This window comes from Micropterus salmoides, unplaced genomic scaffold (genome assembly GCF_014851395.1).
Source record: "Micropterus salmoides isolate LMB-PRFRI ecotype aquatic unplaced genomic scaffold, ASM1485139v1 Ms_hic_scaffold_10, whole genome shotgun sequence".
NCBI lineage: Eukaryota > Metazoa > Chordata > Actinopteri > Centrarchiformes > Centrarchidae > Micropterus > Micropterus salmoides.
In genome coordinates, this window is record NW_024040041.1 from 34,048,520 (window position 1) to 34,065,694 (window position 17,175).

The 17,175-nt window shown below is 42.0% G+C and overlaps 1 protein-coding gene across 1 annotated transcript in view; it reads right to left on the reverse strand.

The window, feature by feature from the left end:
• LOC119895692 (MBT domain-containing protein 1-like) overlaps positions 1–17,175 on the reverse strand; it is a 28,922-nt gene that overhangs the window by 9,714 nt on the left and 2,033 nt on the right. Inside the window, exons 2-17 of the mRNA XM_038708965.1 lie at positions 16,312–16,579; positions 13,951–14,084; positions 12,590–12,701; positions 10,880–10,959; positions 9,424–9,541; positions 8,789–8,923; positions 8,508–8,596; positions 7,732–7,830; positions 7,515–7,650; positions 6,928–6,983; positions 6,336–6,440; positions 6,106–6,253; positions 4,691–4,773; positions 2,399–2,636; positions 2,131–2,193; positions 817–1,005 (exon numbers count right to left, since the gene is read on the reverse strand). Of these exons, the coding sequence (XP_038564893.1) occupies positions 817–1,005; positions 2,131–2,193; positions 2,399–2,636; positions 4,691–4,773; positions 6,106–6,253; positions 6,336–6,440; positions 6,928–6,983; positions 7,515–7,650; positions 7,732–7,830; positions 8,508–8,596; positions 8,789–8,923; positions 9,424–9,541; positions 10,880–10,959; positions 12,590–12,701; positions 13,951–14,084; positions 16,312–16,579 (2,053 nt within the window). The remainder of the gene's footprint in view (positions 1–816; positions 1,006–2,130; positions 2,194–2,398; positions 2,637–4,690; positions 4,774–6,105; positions 6,254–6,335; positions 6,441–6,927; positions 6,984–7,514; positions 7,651–7,731; positions 7,831–8,507; positions 8,597–8,788; positions 8,924–9,423; positions 9,542–10,879; positions 10,960–12,589; positions 12,702–13,950; positions 14,085–16,311; positions 16,580–17,175) is intronic.

Sequence of the window (17,175 nt, forward strand, 5' to 3'; positions counted from 1 at the left end):
CTCACATTTGAGAAGCAGGAAATATTACATATATTTAACTTTAAAATTGACTTTAATAATAATTTGATGATCAAAATAGTTTTCTGTCAATCGCCTGTTTTTGTTTCAGCTTTAACCTCAAACAAACTATCATAATTATCATGTATATTATCATTTTAAATGCTTGCCAACTTTTTATTATTATTTTGATTTTCTTTAATGCCTTCTTTAGCAACATGAGCAGCTGTAACAGAGTTTCCTCTCGGGGACCAATAAAGCATTTATGATTCTGATAAATACTAGAAAATTAATAAAATCACAAACCAATTAAAATAAAATGTGCAAATGTACTACGTGCAGTTGTCCACACAATAAAAGAGTGTTTGCTCACAGCTCTTTTATTTGGCTCTTACCACGTGGTGTGCATTTTCTCAAGTACTGTACTCAAGTAAAAGTGCCTCAAATTTGAACTTTCTACTTCAAATGCACCACATCTCAGAGGGAGATATTGTACTTTTTACTTCACTACAATTATCTGACACCTTTAGTTACTTCACACATTAGGATTTTTACACAAAACAATAAAGAGTTTATAAAATGTTTGTTATAAATTCAACTACCAACAGTTTATACAGTTAGTCAGTTGAGAAAAAATTTATCATTTCCTGACTGATTTGCTGCTTCTCATCTGAATGATTATAATAACTGTAATGTTGGTTGATAGCGTTGAGGTTTGGACAACAAGCGTTTACAGTGTGGTTTTAGTCCAACTAAAAGTAAAGGATCCGAGTATTTCCTGCACCGCTGAATGCTACGACAGTGTGTTTGTGTGTATACCTGGCCCCCCCTCGGTGTTTGGACTGCTGTCTGGGTCAGCAGAGGGGGGCTGGGTTGCTGAGGCAGGAGTAGGGGGTGATGGGTAGTTTGGCGGCGTCTCGTTCTCGTCTCCTGATAGGCTCCTGGGGACACCCGTTACCACGCCGCTGGAGAGGCTGACAGGTCGCTTAGCGAGGGGTAACTTTCTCTCTGAGAGAAGAAAAAGGTAAAGTCAGTGAAACCGCCAATACGCTCGTGAGCTTTTTAAAAAAGAAAAACAAATTAAAGCTGCAAAGCAGCGTTGGGCGGGCCCTCACACGTGTAGCGTGTCAAGCTGTGAGGCGGCCGTGTTTCAGATTCTGGAGCTCTGCCAGTGTGGCTGTGAATTTGCCACGTGCTTCAGTCGCTGAACAAAGGTATTAATCATCACTTCCTGTGTCCCTTTTGTGGCGACACATAGCACTTGGGGCTACGACTATAACTGAATATTGGCATGCAGAAGTGTTTGGGGTGGGACTGTTGTCAAGCACGTAAAGTTTTGTGCAGATGTGAGTATGTACACTGAAGTTACAACAACTTCCTCTTTCATGCCGAATTATCGATTTTTGACAGCACGCCATGGGCAAACTGGTCAACTGGTAATAACCATTTGTACAACTTTTAATCATCAATGGGTTTAGACTGCACAGCGAAAATTTGAAGTCGATCGGACTAATTCCCTATGAGGAGTTCGTTAAAGTACAAAGTGTGTAAATCGCCACAAATGACCATTAAATCCAAAATGGCCGACGTCCTGTTGGGTTTAGGCTATGACTCCAAGAGGCTTTATTGTGCGTCTGGACATGATACAAGTACCACAGAAATTTCGTACACGTAGGTTACACTTAGTCCGGGGGCTGTTCTGTAGGGGGGGCTAGTGAGCCATTTTATCACACCCATGCACAAAACCCATAAAATACGAAATTGTTTGAAAGTTTGGTGAGTTTTTGAGTATGTTTAGGCCCCCAAAATAAGGGTTACTTTGCAGGAGAAAGAAAGAAAGAAAGAAAGACGTTTCAATAGGGACCTCGCACGTTTCGTGCTTTGGCCCTAAAAAATCTAAAATCAGGAATCGAAACATATCACCTTGTAAACAAACAGAGGAAGGACAACTCACCTGGGCTCCATAAATCAACTGAATGATCATTGTTCAATACAAGAAGAGGTTTTCTTTGACGTACACTGACAGTTAAATATACATACAGATATTATAACTGTCAAACTGGTATTTTATATTCGGTGTCATTTAAAAGTTACTGTCTTACATCTGAATGTTTGGAGGTTTCAGAGACGTACTTTTCTTTTGTCCCTTGTACTGCTGGGATTTCTTCCTTTGTTTGGATGCAGCTTCTCTGGAACCTGAACCACAAACACACACATTTTATTATGTCTATAAGTTTAAAAATCACCCAACCTGAAACTGGGACTGTTTAGGACAACATGTGATTTACATATTTTATATTTGTCTTGTCTTTAACCTCCAGTTTCAGTTGCTGTGTGTGTGTGTGTGTGTGTGTGTGTGTGTGTGTGTGTGTGTGTGTGTGTGTGTGTGTGTGTGTGTCACCTGCATTAACGGCAGGAGGCTGCAGCTGGTACCCGGTCAGCTGACACCAACCCACCGGGTACAGGTCAGGTGACTCACAGTCCACCCATTGGTCATACTCGTCTTCCCAGCCATCAAAGTGTATCCGTAGCAGCCGGTGGACGATGCGGGTCACTGTGGCGACGCAGACCAGCCTGGGCTCCATGAGGTCCACAGCCTCAAGCTTCATACCGGGACGGAAACCGTGGTTAGGGACGTCCTGACGGAGGACAGAGGACGTATCAGAGTTTATTCAAAAACAGGAAAACAATTCCTTTTGTTTTTTCTCAAGAAGAATAAAATGAACTAATTTTGAAAACACTGAACAAAATTATAAACACAACAGTTTTGTTTTTGCCCCCATTCATCATGAGCTGAACTCAAAGATCTAAGACAAAAGACCTAATTCTCTCAAATATTGTTCACAAATCTGTCAAAATCTGTGTTAGTGAGCACTTCTCCTTTGCCGAGATAATCCATCTACCTCACAGGTGTGGCATATCAAGATGCTGATCAGACAGCATGGGTATTGAACAGGTGGGCCTTAGGCTGGTCACAATAAAAGGTCACTCCAAAATGTGCAGTTTCACTGTACTGGGGTGGTCCGGGTGGTCTGGAAACCAGTCAGTATCTGGTGTGACCACCATTTGCCTCACGCAGTGCAACACATCTCCTTTGCATAGAGTTGGTCAGGTTGTTGATTGTGGCCTGTGGAGTGTTGGTCCTCTCAGGTCGAGACCCCGATGAGGACGACGAGCATGCAGATGAGCTTCCCTGAGACGGTTCCTGACAGTTTGTGCAGAAATTCTTTGGTTATGCAAACCGATTGTTGCAGCAGCTGTCTGGGTGGCTGGTCTCAGACCATCTTGGAGGTGAAGATGCTAGATGTGGAGGTCCTGGACTGGTGTCGTTACACGTGGTCTGCGGTTGGGAGGCCGGTTGGATGTACTGCCAAATTCTCTGAAACAGGAGACGGCTTATGGTAGAGAAATGAATATTCAGTTCACGGGCAACAGCTCTGGTGGACGTTCCAGCAGTCAGCATGCCAACTGCACGCTCCCTCAAAACTTGTGACATCTGTGGCATCGTGCTGTGTGATGGAACTGCACATTTTCGAGTGGCCTTTTATTGTGGCCAGCCTAAGGCCTTTTATTGTGGCCAGGCTAAAGCACACCTGTGCAATCCTCATGCTGTCTGATCAGCATCTTGATATGCCACACCTGTGAGCTGGATGGATTATTTCGGCAAAGGAGAAGTGCTCACTAACACAGATTTTGACAGATTTATGAACAATATTTGAGAGAAATAGGCCTTTTGTGTACATAGAGAAAGTCTTAGATCTTTGAGTTCAGCTCATGATGAATGGGGGTAAAAACAAAAGTGTTGCAGTTACAATTTTGTTCAGTGTATAATAAAAATAAACTATTTATTTGAGGGAATTTACTTATTTGTAAATATTCAGCTAATCCTGACAATTGTTTTTTCTGTTTCTTAGACCCCATTCAGTGTAAACTCTATTTTCAAAGACCAGTGTCAAGTTAACTCAAATTCAAACTCAAACTCAAGTTATGGCCAAAATTGTTATTATTTCATATCAATCGCTATCGATATTTCTCAGGATAAATGTCAAATCATTATTTCTTTCAGGTTTCAAGGCAGACTTTTGTTCCTGAGTGAAAGTTAATTCACAAAAGCAAAACATTCAAAACTATTATGATAAAATCTTTTTTCAACAATTATGCACCAGAAAAATGAAGTTTTCCTCAAAAATAAATACCTTACTAAAAAAAATAAGCGCTTTTTTGTTCATGATTCAGATAACGTAAACATTTATTGAACATTTGTTTAAATTATATTGAGAGAATTATCGTTATTGTTTTATTGCCCAGCCCTGACAATTTTAAATAAAAACTATATAAAAGCATAGTTACATATAAAAGAAGAAAATAACTGTATAATTCAAAACATACACATTCAGCTCAGTGTGGATCTGATTATTTCATCATCAATGAATCGTTTGATGCATAAAAGATTTCATTGATTCATGGTGTGTTACAAGTTGTCTTTTAAGATGTTAAAATTCACATCTCACTGTGTGTGTTGTGGGTTTTTTAAATGACTAAATCCAATCAAACAAGATTGGTTTGTTATCTGATCAACACGGAAAAGTAACAGCCATCAAATATTTGACGTTTCAGCCTGAAAATAAGTAAATAATTCTCGGATGCTGCTGATGTGTTTGTGAATGTGTTTCAGCTGCAGTGTTGGTCTCACCTTGTTGAAGAGATTGACAGGCGCAGCTACAGACGTGCTCTCCTTCAGATACTCAAACCATCTGAAGGGAAGATTGGTGTAACCTGACAGACACAAAAAGACAAACGGAAAGGAGCTCGTTGGTTTGGGAATATCTCGTATGTTACATCTTGTTTATCTGGAGGCAAAGTTCTTTAGGGTCATGGTTGGGAGCGGATGATCTTCTGGATGCAGTATTCAGGAGGAAAACTGTTTTCTTTTGTACTGTACATGTTATGATGATTTATGGCTGGTGATTCCACAGACATAACGACAGATTGAACCGATATATAATATTTAAATCTTAAGAACGCACACACCAGACGGTTCAGTCCAGACGCAGGACCACACACTCGCCGGTTATACTAAACGTGAGAACACGTGCTTCAGTCAGAAACAAACATGGAGGCAGACTGACTTTTCCGAAGCCTCGAGTTCGGCCGATAAGGCGCCGCCATGTTGATGTTTTGCAACCAGCGGCACCGGATGTGACCATATTTGGACGAGAGGGTGGAGCTAGCTAGCTTGCTTAGCTAGGTGCGTCTGTAATCGTCTTAACTGTCATTTTAACAGGGCTGATAATTTTGTCAACAACAGGCTTAAAACTAAATGTACTCACCAGAGAAAGTGAACAGCCGACTCTTAATACGCTTTTTCCGCGGCGCTGGTTAAATTTACACAGTGCCGAGGGTACGAGTCACTCTAGCCTGATTGACAGGTCGCCATGGTAACAACTCGTCAATCGCAGATAATCCCGCCCTGAAGCATACTCTGCTTTCTGGTATATGTTCCTCTAAATGGGACCATAATTTACTAAAGGCCCTTTTCGTCTGCATAGTACCAGCTCGACTCCACTTTGTTTGGTTTTCCATTGTAGAAATGTTGCACCTGTTCCTGCTTCCAGGTACTTTTTTTCATATCACCTCTGTCGAGGTTCCAAGCGAGCTGAGGGAAACTAAAATGTAACGTGAAAACACGACAGACTGCTGATTGGTCAGAGAGAATATTCACTATTCACTGCATCATCATTGCTGCACCAGACAGAGGCCAGCAGGAAGTTTTATATTTTACAGTTTTCGTATGTAATTTCATCACTAAATCCACTTCTGAAAAGTTTTGAGGTGAAATCAGCTGTGTAGATTTCGAATATTGACAGTTTTGCTAGAAGTGGTGGCGGAAAAAAAATGTGCTTCAATATTTTCGGAGTTGAGGAGCTCCGCAACTGCTGGTGTCTGATCGGAGGCTCCCTGATTTCAAGACGTTTATCAGCTATTGGAAATGAAGGAGCCTACGATCCAGATTCTGTGTGTAAACCCCTCACACTACAGGATCATTTGAGCCGATAATCTTTTTAGACCAGCTTTGGCACGGGAACGCCTGTAAGGAAGCAGCTGTACCTCTGGGGGGGGTCAGCTCGATGTTGTTGATCTCACAGAAGCCGGCGGGGAAGATGGAGGGAGAGGTGGAGTGATAACAGAACCAGTCAGAACCGTCGGCTGCCTCCGAACCATCGATACCGATCATCAGATACCCGTCTGCCAGCACCTGGTGAAGAGAGGCGACAGCTGGTTTACGGACTGAACGTGCAGCCGGTGGCCGTTCCTGTCGCCCTGCAGCTGCTCCTCACCTTCCTGACCGTGGCCACGCAGATGGCGGACAGGTTCAGGGGGTCGATGGCTTCCAGCTTCATCCCGTCTTCAAACCAGGAGCCGCTCTGATCCACCTCCTTCACCTGCACAGGTACACATCACAGAACTGAGCTCAGCTCCTCTCAGGTGTGATCAACCAAAATAACAAAGATGGAGGAGGGGCGCTGGGAGCAATACTGAGAAGGTCAAAGGTCATCACTACCCAGAAAATACAGGTGTGTGGGTAATACAGTCAGGTGTTATACTGCCCTCCTGTGGTGACAACAGGCTACAGACAGTCTGAGTGTTTTGGTGTTTGCCTGCAACAACAGAATCTAACTCTGGTGTTGTAAATGTTTTTTATGTTTTAAGTGCTATAATTGGAGATCATTAAATAAAATTTGTTCTTGTCAATAGTGTTATTAAAACAGCTGAGGGACATTTTGTTTCACAGATTTCAGTCACAAGCAGTCTTTGAGCCGTGTGTCTCGACAGAGTAAGAAAACAGACGTGAACTGAAAGTAAAACGAGCTCCAGACTCAGCAGCGACAGCAGTTGATGTGTTTTTGCTGTTGTTGTTGTTGTTCTCACCTTGGTGAACAGCTGTCCTGGAGCGTCCGTCTGGCTGCCCAGCTTCTTCGACACATCTGGAAACACACAGTTTCATCTTCAGTCTGTGCATCATCGTCACATGACACTGACGTTCACTGCCTGCTCATTAACCCGCTGCTGGTTTAAATATAACGTTTTCTGAATGCAGTCTGGTGGCGTCTCTACACACAACATCAGTGAGACACAAAAGTACCATCAGGGTCGGCTGCGCTTAGGAGGTAGAGCAGGTTGCCTGCTAATCAGAACGTCGGCGGTTGAACCCCCAGCTCCTCCAGTCTGCATGTCCAAATATTCCTGAGCAGGATACTGAACCACAAACTGCTTCTGGAGCTTTTGACGGATTATTTAAACTATTGCCAAAAGTTTCAGCACTGACACAAAATCAAATGTTCCTTTTTTTTAGCAAATAAAAAAAGAAGCATTTGTGACTACATTTTTGTAAATGTATTCATTTTTAACTACGTTTATTTCAAAGTTTTCTGAATGCAGTCTGGTGAGATCTTCTCAGGCGGAAAAACATTCAAATCTGGCAACGTGATGATCTGTTCGAGATCACCTTCACCCACCGGATCGTTTGAAGCGGTGTCCGATGGAGCGAGACCAGCCGATGCTGTGGATCAGAGGACTGTACATGTGACACCAGAAGTCGTCCGTCCCGTCTTCACACTCCTCGTACACCAGACGGAGACGGCCGCCGATCACCTGAAACGCACAACATATAAATACCAAAAGAAAGCCATTTAAACTCTTTTTGCCATCAAACACTGGCTGTGTGAGTCCCACCTGTTCAACCAGAGCGACCCGAGTCCGACACAGGTGAGTTTTATCCACCACCTCCACCCTCATCTGCTTCTTGAAGGGAACCTGCATGCTGTCCTGGACCTGAGGAGGAGACATTTCTTTTAAAAACCGAGGACATTTTGTCCGATCATCACTTTCTGTTTAAGGGTTCAGACCAAGCAGAAACCACCGGGTCTGAAGAGCCTTGAACCTGCGTTCTCTCTAGCAGCCAGCAGGGGGCGAATCCACTGGCTGCAGAAAGAAGTGTGATTGTATAGAAGTCTCTGTTTCAAGTCTTCTTCAACACAGTGTGATGTTCATTTAGTAAATTATGGTCCCATTTAGAGGCTTTAGGACGGGGCTACAAGCTGATTGACAGGTCCCTACCATGGCAACCTGTCAATCAGAATAGAGGCGACTCGTGTCTGCTGCTCTGTGTACATTTAACCAATCAGGAGTCAGCTGCTCCTTTTTTTCCAGTAAGTACGTTTTGTTTTAAGCCAGTTTGTCGTTAGCCAAAATTAGCACCCAGGCTAATATCACAGTTAACGTGAAGTAGGGATGCACCTTGCTAACGGGATGATGGAAAAAATCAAGACGGTGACGGATAAAATGCCAACTCGAGACTTCAAAACTGCAGTCCACAACGTCACGGCGGCTACGTCCACTTCTGTTACACAGGCTGTGGTTCAAACGTGGTTTCAGGTTTACTGTAAGAATCAGGTTCAGGATCAGGGGGACGGTCCTCACTAGTATAGAAGTACAAACGTATGTGTGACCTTGGAGGAGAAGTCCGGCGGCAACGTTTTGGATCCCGTCAGTCTTTTGATCAGGAACGTCTTCCAGTTGGTGAACCTGTGCAGGATGGCTGAGCGACACACACACACACACACACACACACACACACACACACACACACATTTAAATGGTGTTAGTTTAACAAACACCAAAAAATCCCTTTAATTGTTCATGATTAGATCCACCCTGCCACCCTTGGATCAATTTTCCAATATATAGACTGTATTTGTTGACTGTACTGTATATGTGTCCTGTCACTTACTCTGAGGGGGGACCAGAGGTTTTCCTCCAGCAGCACACCAGCCGACCGGGTGGATGTCCGGCACACACAGGTTCAACCAGAAATCTCTGGTGGAGTCGCTGTCGAAACCCTCGTACCGCAGCAAGGCCTTAAAACCTGCACACAGACGACATCATCATCATCATCAGCGATCCATCTCCATCAGCTCAAGTCAACTTTTATTAAAAACACACACACACACACACACACACACACACACAAAAACTGAACCACAACATGTATTTAAAAATAACAGAACTGACTGGGACAATTTTAAGAGGTCCGATCCATAAAGATGAAAAAGATTAATCAAAAGAGTTTAAAGAGAGACACGGAAAAGCTTAAAAAACATCTGCATGTTTATTAAAATGTGTTTTTTGTCAACATTTAAAGAAAACCGCAGCACAAAAACTCACAAATACGAGCTGGAGTCAGACTCTGGAGCTTTGAAAGTGAGTGAAACCCCAAAATTAAATCTAAAATCAACTTAAAGCAAAAGTGCAGAGGCTAAAATGGGGGTAATGTGATCTCTCGTTTGGGAAATTTATGGTCAAAAATATTACAATAGATGAAATATATAATATAATATACGTATGAAACCATGAAGACTAACAGACCGGCCAGTTTGATGATGCCAGCGATCCAGTACACCTTCATGGGCAGGCTGCTGTCGGTGTTCGGGACTTCCACCCGGACGCCTTCACTGATGTCGCCCCACGACTTCCCCATCGGGACCTCGACAACGACAAGATGACAAAAACAAGCAAGTTCAATAAAACAACACAGACGCGGAGTCACAAACCGACCTCACAGACAGACAGAGGTTAAAAGATGCATTTAGACAGAATCAGAATAAACAAAAAGAACAGCTTTTGAAACAAAATTGCGGGCCACATGCCTCCTTCACCACATTCTTTATGTTGCCTTTAAATTCATCAATCCTCAATACACGTCTCTAATTTTACATCTTTTATAAATTATTCCATGCCCAGGGTGCATAGTATGAAAATGCAGTTTTCTCCAGTCCTGTCAAAACCCAAGGTACATTAAAAACCAACCACTTGGAGCTGAGACAGAGAAGAGTACAGAGGTAAAGCTGGACGTTCACCTAGCATCGCTTTATACATAAAAATATTCCAGTGCTGTTGTCTGCAGGTGATCAGCGATGTCCAACCCACCAAATCATAAAGAATACAATGGTGAGTGAGGGACTTTGTAATAAAACGTAGTAGGGCTGGACTCGAATGTTCGACCGCTGGGTACACATTCGATTTTTAATTATGAGATTCGATTATTGAGGGGTTTTTTCGATCAATTTCGATCAATTTTAACCAATCACCACAACTTTTCTGCGAATTCAGCCTGTCATCGCCATTTCCCACAAAACGTTGTCTTACGTCAGCAAAGTCACTTCCTTGTTTAGAAGACGCAGCAGACTTGTGTGATACCGGCGTCTCACATTTACCTACAAAAATAACAGCAAAGGACCGTGAAGACCAGGATCCAGATCTTCTTTACCAAAGCGGGGAAACTGTTCTCGCCCACTGACAAACACTTTGCTTTTGCAAAACATACAGAGAGAATGTCAAAAACACATGGAGGACATCAGACGAGACGCTGAGACACAGGCTGCTGCCTGCCGGTCAGCTGCAACAAAGAATCAAGGTGAGCTGGTTTAAATATGCAGGGTCAGGGTCAGGCCCGCCAAGTCCTGCAGGGACTGTTTAATGATTCAACTACAATTCCAGTAAGTTAAAAACATCTATCTTTGCAGTTTTCACTTATTCCAAATATTTCACCGCAAAAGAAACGCCCAAGAACATCACAACTTTTGTTACAGTTTTTTATAAAAGCTGCCGTGAAATCACAAAAAATGCCCTCGAGATCCTGGGACTGAAAAAGCAGATGCAAATGAAAAGAAGAGCAATGATAGAACTGTATCCGCTGGCTGTCGTGTCGATCTGTGTGGGATGAAGTTTAATTGATTTAAAGGTTGTGAAAATGACAAAATGTTACATAAAAAAACAGCTTGTAGGAACAGGTGTGGACAGATGGTGTGTGTGATGCACTCACATGTTTGAAACAGCTGACCGGCGCTCCCATCACATCTCCGTCTCCAAGGTAACGACCCCAGTCAAACACCTCCACGGTTACTGCAGCATCACACAGAAACGCTGCGTCACCTTCAGGTCTCACGTCCACCGGATGGTTCTCCGTCTTGGTCTCATCGACAGGTATTTAGTGTCTGTACTTCTGTACTATTGCTTTTATTATAATTTTGTTTTTTTAATTTCCTTAAGGTATGAGCAGTGGAAACTCACTGACTTCAGTGGACACATGACCATAAAAACCCCACGATTAGCTTAGCCGTTTGTGTATAAAGCTAAGGCAGTTGTAGCTAGTTTTTGTTAAAACCAAGCGGGAATCTCCGGGTCTGAAAAGTGAAGCTTAAGTGCTTAAACCTGCGTCCTCCCCAGCAGCCAGCAGGGGGCGACTCCACTGGCTGCAGAAAGAAGTGTGATTGTTTAGAAGTCTCTGAGAAAATGTTTCTACTTGTCAGCTGATTTATTCCCTCAGTAAACACTTTCCTGATGAGTTTATGGTCTCAGTCGCTAGTTTCAAGTCTTCTTCAACACAGCATGATGCTCATTTAGTAAATTATGGTCCCATTTAGAGGATCAGAGACCAGGAAGCAGGGGAGGCTTTAGGGCGGGGCTACAAGGTGATTGAGTAGCTAGCATGGCAACCTGACAGTCAGGATAGAGGCGACACGTATTCGCTGCTCTGTGTACATTTAACCAGCGCCACTGAAAAAGGAGTCATTTTTCCAGTAAGTACATTTTGTTTCAAGCCCGTTTGTCGATAGCTAAAATTAGCATCCCAGCTAATATCACAGTTAATATGAATTACAGATGCACCTTGCTAACCAAGCTAGCTAGCTCCACCGTCTTGTCCAAATATGGTCACATTTGGTTCCTAAAACCAAGATGGCAACGGCCAAAATGCCAAACTGGAGGCTTCAAAACGGTGACTATGTCCACTTCTTTTATACCGTCTATGATTGAAATCTAAGTTGTTCAAGTCCAGTGAAAAACCTTAAATGGTACAAAAGTAAACAGCAAACTGCCAAAGTTTAAAACAATGTTTCCGTCACCAAAATGGACATTTTCAGATGTAAAATCAACAAGTAAATGAAGGAGTTGGACTTGAAGTGCTTATAATTACATACAAACTACAAACTTGGGGCTGTTCTAAAACATGTTAGATATAAATTTTGTTACATTTAGTTCATTTCAGCATTTATATACGCTGAATTTCAGTCTCCGGTGGCTCGAGCTGCTGCATCAAAATCTCACATCTGAGAAGCCATGAAACCATGAAATGTTTTTACATGAAAAGTTTCCAATTACTTTCATGGGGTGGTGATGGTGCATAGATAAGATGCCTGCCTTTGGTGTGGGAGACCTGGGTTCAATTCTCATTGTGTCCCTGAGCAAGACACTTAACCCCTCGTTGCTCCAGAGGCGTGCAACCTCTGACATGTATAGCAATTGTAAGTCGCTTTGGATAAAAACGTCAGCTAAATGAATAAATGTCAATCTTCTGTTCAACTAATTGATTCAGCTGTATTTTGTACATCTTCAAATATGTAGTAACTAAAGCTGTCAGATTAATGTTGTGCAGTAAAAAATACAGTGTTTCTCTCTGAGATGTACTTGTTGTTGTACTAAAGTCCAGTACTTGTGTAGTTTGTCCAGAGTGCATACAGGAAATGAAACTCACCGCTCTTCCTGACGGCACTCTGCTGGTTGGCCTGGTGCTGAGCGTAGGCAGCTAGTTTGCTCATCAGAGGCTGTTTCTGCAGAACCTTGGCCTTCTTAGTGGGAGGCTTCCCCTTTAAGAAACAGATACCAGTTAGCCTTTCAAAAAACAACACTGCACTGGATGTTTTGTTTGCTCGTCAACGGTTCGTCAACAGGTCTGACTGGTCACAGTGCGGGTTAGGACATTTTTTTTACATTTGTACAACAATATTCCATCCGTACATACTTAAAAAATCAATCTTTATGCAGATGACAGTATTTTATACTTGTATATATATTGCCAAGTCTATGTTTATTAAATACATCCTGGATATAAAAAAACTAACTTTCAGACAGTCAGAAAGTTTCACTTTCAGACCCAGAGGTTGCCACTTGTTTGAGGTTAGAGAAATAACTTTTGACAACTACTCGTCACGTAACTACAACTTTGGATCGGACAACGGTGCGCCAAGAGCTGCAAAACAACTGCAGGATGTTGAGTGTCTTTTTTATTTTATTGTTTTTTTTAATACTAATGTTTTTCCACTGGCCCAATCGGACCAGTGAGTTGCTAGTTCAACTTTTTATTTGCAAAAAGAAAAGATGGCCTGTGAGGCATCACACAGCTAAGCCAGTTCTCCCATCGGGACACAATTAATTCCCATTTATGGTTAACATCTGCCGTTATCTTCTCCATTTTGCAATAGTCCATTGTAATGTCCATCCATGCATTTAAAGTTCCATCTATGGCAGCAATATATTCCCAAAATAATTGTCTCTTTTCAGCAATCCATGAAGGCCAAAAACTAAGGTCTTACTCTCCAGTAGCACATGATATGGGAACATATATTGTAAGGCATTAAGTCTTTAATAACATGATAATATGTTAATGCATTTAGATTTCCAGTTTCTTCATCATAGTGGGATTTCCGAGAGGGTGTAATAAAATACTGTATCTGGCTACTCCAACAAAACTTCCTCCAATTTGCTGAACTGGTACACTGATACCTCCACAGTGTTGTCCATTCTTACTCAGATATAATTATCGCTAATTCCTCCCGCCATTTTGTTTCTGTTTAAATGCAGAATTAAAAGGTTGCAAAATTAATTTTTTACTACTATCACTGAAACAACTAACATTTAATCTACTGAAACATGAAGTATATCATTTAGCTAAGCATCAGTCTGTTGCACTGTGAGCTTTTCAGTCAACAACTCCTGATAGGACATCTAATCAAATCAATCAACTTTATTAATCCCACTAAGGGCAGTTAGTTAAGAGCATAACACAAAGCAAGGTAATTTGGTGAAACAATCGGTTTTCAGTCTGGTGTTGTGTACCTGCAGTCTGGCGAGGATGCTGGCCTTCTTGGAGTTGGAGGAGTAACTTCTGGAGCACGAGACGCTGCAGAAACGTTTGGTTTTACTGTAGAAAGCATCTCGGACACCCACCATCCCACACATCTCACAAGTCGCTGAGGAAAAAGTGAGAAACTGAGTCACAAAAAATAAAATAATAAATCTCTAGTGTTTTTCATATTTTTAACAAATGCTGAGAAAAGATTGCATCATGTTCAGGCTAAAGAACAGTCTGTAGAAATGTTTTTCTTTGTCAGATTAGTCGATCAGAGTCATCAATTCTTGCTGCCACTGGCTCAGAGACAGTTGGACCTCACTCCGATTGGTCAACTCCACCCAAAATGTAAAACTAAGAACTTCTAAACCTGCTCGTCTTTTTGTCTGGACCTCGGCTGTCGTCCCAAAATTACACAGAATAAAACCAGACACTGTTGCACTTATTTTAGTTCTTGAAAGCCCCACAGCTGTAGGGCTTGCAACATGTCAGTCAGTAATACTGTCTGACACGAAGCCCATTTGTTCCTCCTAAAGACATAAATCTTTAAAAACACCTTGCAGATATATATTGCAAAACTTAAATTAAAAGCAGAGTCCCTGTTAGACGCCTGTCCGTTTTACTGGCCTGGTGTGGCAACAAATAAACGCAGGTCTCAATTAAAGGCCTGGTCTGGTTTTCTTTGGATGTGTTTATACTTTTGTGAGTATGGACATCCTACACATCGTACGTCATCGTTCAGCTCATTTAATGGAAACAATGAGTACCCAAGCATAACTCATATTTACCAATAAAAGGCCTGTCCCAAATTTAGGCCAGGTGATTTCAGTGATTTAGGCAAATAAAAGCCCAGGCTGTTAATTCAGGGCACCCCCAGGTTTCTCCAAGTTAAATTTAAGACTTTTTAAGACCTTTTTAATACCACTGAGGATGAAATCTAAAAAGGCAATTACTTTTAAATCAAAACATACTCAAACATGACGTGCTCTCTTTCCTGCTGACAACCAATTAATAAAAAAAATGAATTTCCAATTTACCGAATGAAAATCTGTATGAATTTTAAGCCCAAGAAAATTATTATTTACAAAGTTACCTGAATTTAATAAATAATGTTGTTAAATCACGTTTTTATCACTTGAGGCTTTTGTCTAAAATTAAACCTGTTTTATATCGTAAGCACTTTGAGCATGTGATTCATGCTTTTATCGCCACTCGTCCAGGCTACTGTGATGCACTTTACATTGGCGTTAACCAAGTCTCTCCCTCACGCTTACAGTTAGTACAAAACTCGGCCGCTCGTCCTGGCTACACTGGCTCCCGGTCCATTTTAGAAAACATTTTAAGATCTTATTGTTTGTTTTTTAAATCACAGAATGGCTTGGCACCTCGCTACATCTCAGACCTCTTTACGAGCCTACACCCCCTCACGGTCACTTAAGTCTACTGATCAACTTCAGCTGGTCGCTCCAAAAACCAGGTTAAAAACCAGGAGCGACTTTTCAGTAGCAGCCCCTAAACAGTGGAATTAGTTACCTCCGCAGGTCAAATTTTTTAAATCCCGTCTTAATACTCACTTTTATTCCCTGGCTTTTAACCCAGCATGTTTTATGTTGTTTTAAGTGTTCTATGTGTTTTTATGTTTTATTTCTTGTCCAGTACTTTATAAAACCTTTGTTTTTTTAAATGCGCTATATAAATAAAATAGATTGGATTTAAAACACTTTATTATAATACTCACATTCATATTTAATACACAATAACTGTTTGGGGTGTGTTTGTACTCTGAAAACATAAAATGAATACAATATTTGTCACACTAAGAACTCTTATGATGTGAAACCAAAAATACAAAATAAATAGTGCAGTATGAGTTGGAACAATTAGTTACACCTTGGCTAGATAAGGTGATGTAATGTAATATGCCACTAGCTTCAGTGATTCATCCTGTTCTGGTTTTGCATCTAAAGGCTGCTTGAACTTCAGACACTTGCCCATAGTAGCACAGCTACGGCCTAAGGCCTTATTTTTGGAATGTTAAATGTAATACTTAGAGGACCCCGTGCGTACCCTGTAATTTAAGTTTCACGGTAGTTTCATGTTTCAGAAGGCTCAGTTATCTCCTAAAAAACAGCAGCTCGCTGTAGTTTCTATTAAAACAAACAGGAAATAATAGTGCATTTGTTGGGGACTACTTTCAGTGGCGAATGAGTCCACATGTGGTGCTCTAGTGGGTCAGAATAAACTACAGTGTGTGTGTGTTTGTGGTGATGTAGGAACACGTGACCCAGTGTAGCAGTGAGGCTCACTGATGGGTTTTAATAGTTTGGAGACGTCAGGCTGTGACTGACCCATGCCTGCCTTGCCATCAGGGTAGGTGTACACCTGTCCGTTAGTCTTGATGAGCGTCAGGGAGGAGGAGGAGGAGGTGGAGGTGAGTTGGGTCACTCCTCCCCCTCCTCCTCCTCCTCCTCCTCCTCCTAACTCTTCGTCCTCGCTGTCCTCTGGGCTGGAGGCTCCACTCCCCCCGCTGGACTCGGTGCTGCAGCTGCTCCGGTCCTCCTCCAGACCGTCCAGCATCCCGAAGGAGTCGCGGCGCTTCCTGGACGAACGCTCCACCTGAGGACGAGGGAGACACCGTCAGGGAGGAGTCAACACACAGACACACGCAGATATATTTATAGGTCCAATGTTGACGGTGTTTCTAATTTGTATTCAGACCCCAGTGATGTCACAACATCACTTAACGACTGACTCAAACAATTCCCTGGCTGCCTCTTCCCAAATCTTTACCTTCTACGACATATAACAGAACATCTTTGGGTTTTTGGGACCACTGGTCAGACAAAACAAGACATGACGCCAAAACGATTTACAATTGCTATGTACGTCAGAGAGGTTGCACGTCTCTGAAGCAACTAGGGGTTAAGTGTCTTACCGAGGGAACCATGTTGCAGGGGGAATCGAATCCACCATTATTTCTAGATGATAAATAAATATTACTTAATAATGAAAGCGGTCGTGGCACTTTAAAGCCACACCGACTTTAAAGTGTATTGTTTAAAGTCAGGTGGCGATGGGACAGTGGATAAGACATGCCTTTGGTGTATGAGACCAGGGAGAACCACCGCGGCATCCACCAGCAATAAAACAATAATGATAATTATCGCAATATAATTTTCCTCACTAACAATATAACAAATGTTCAATATATC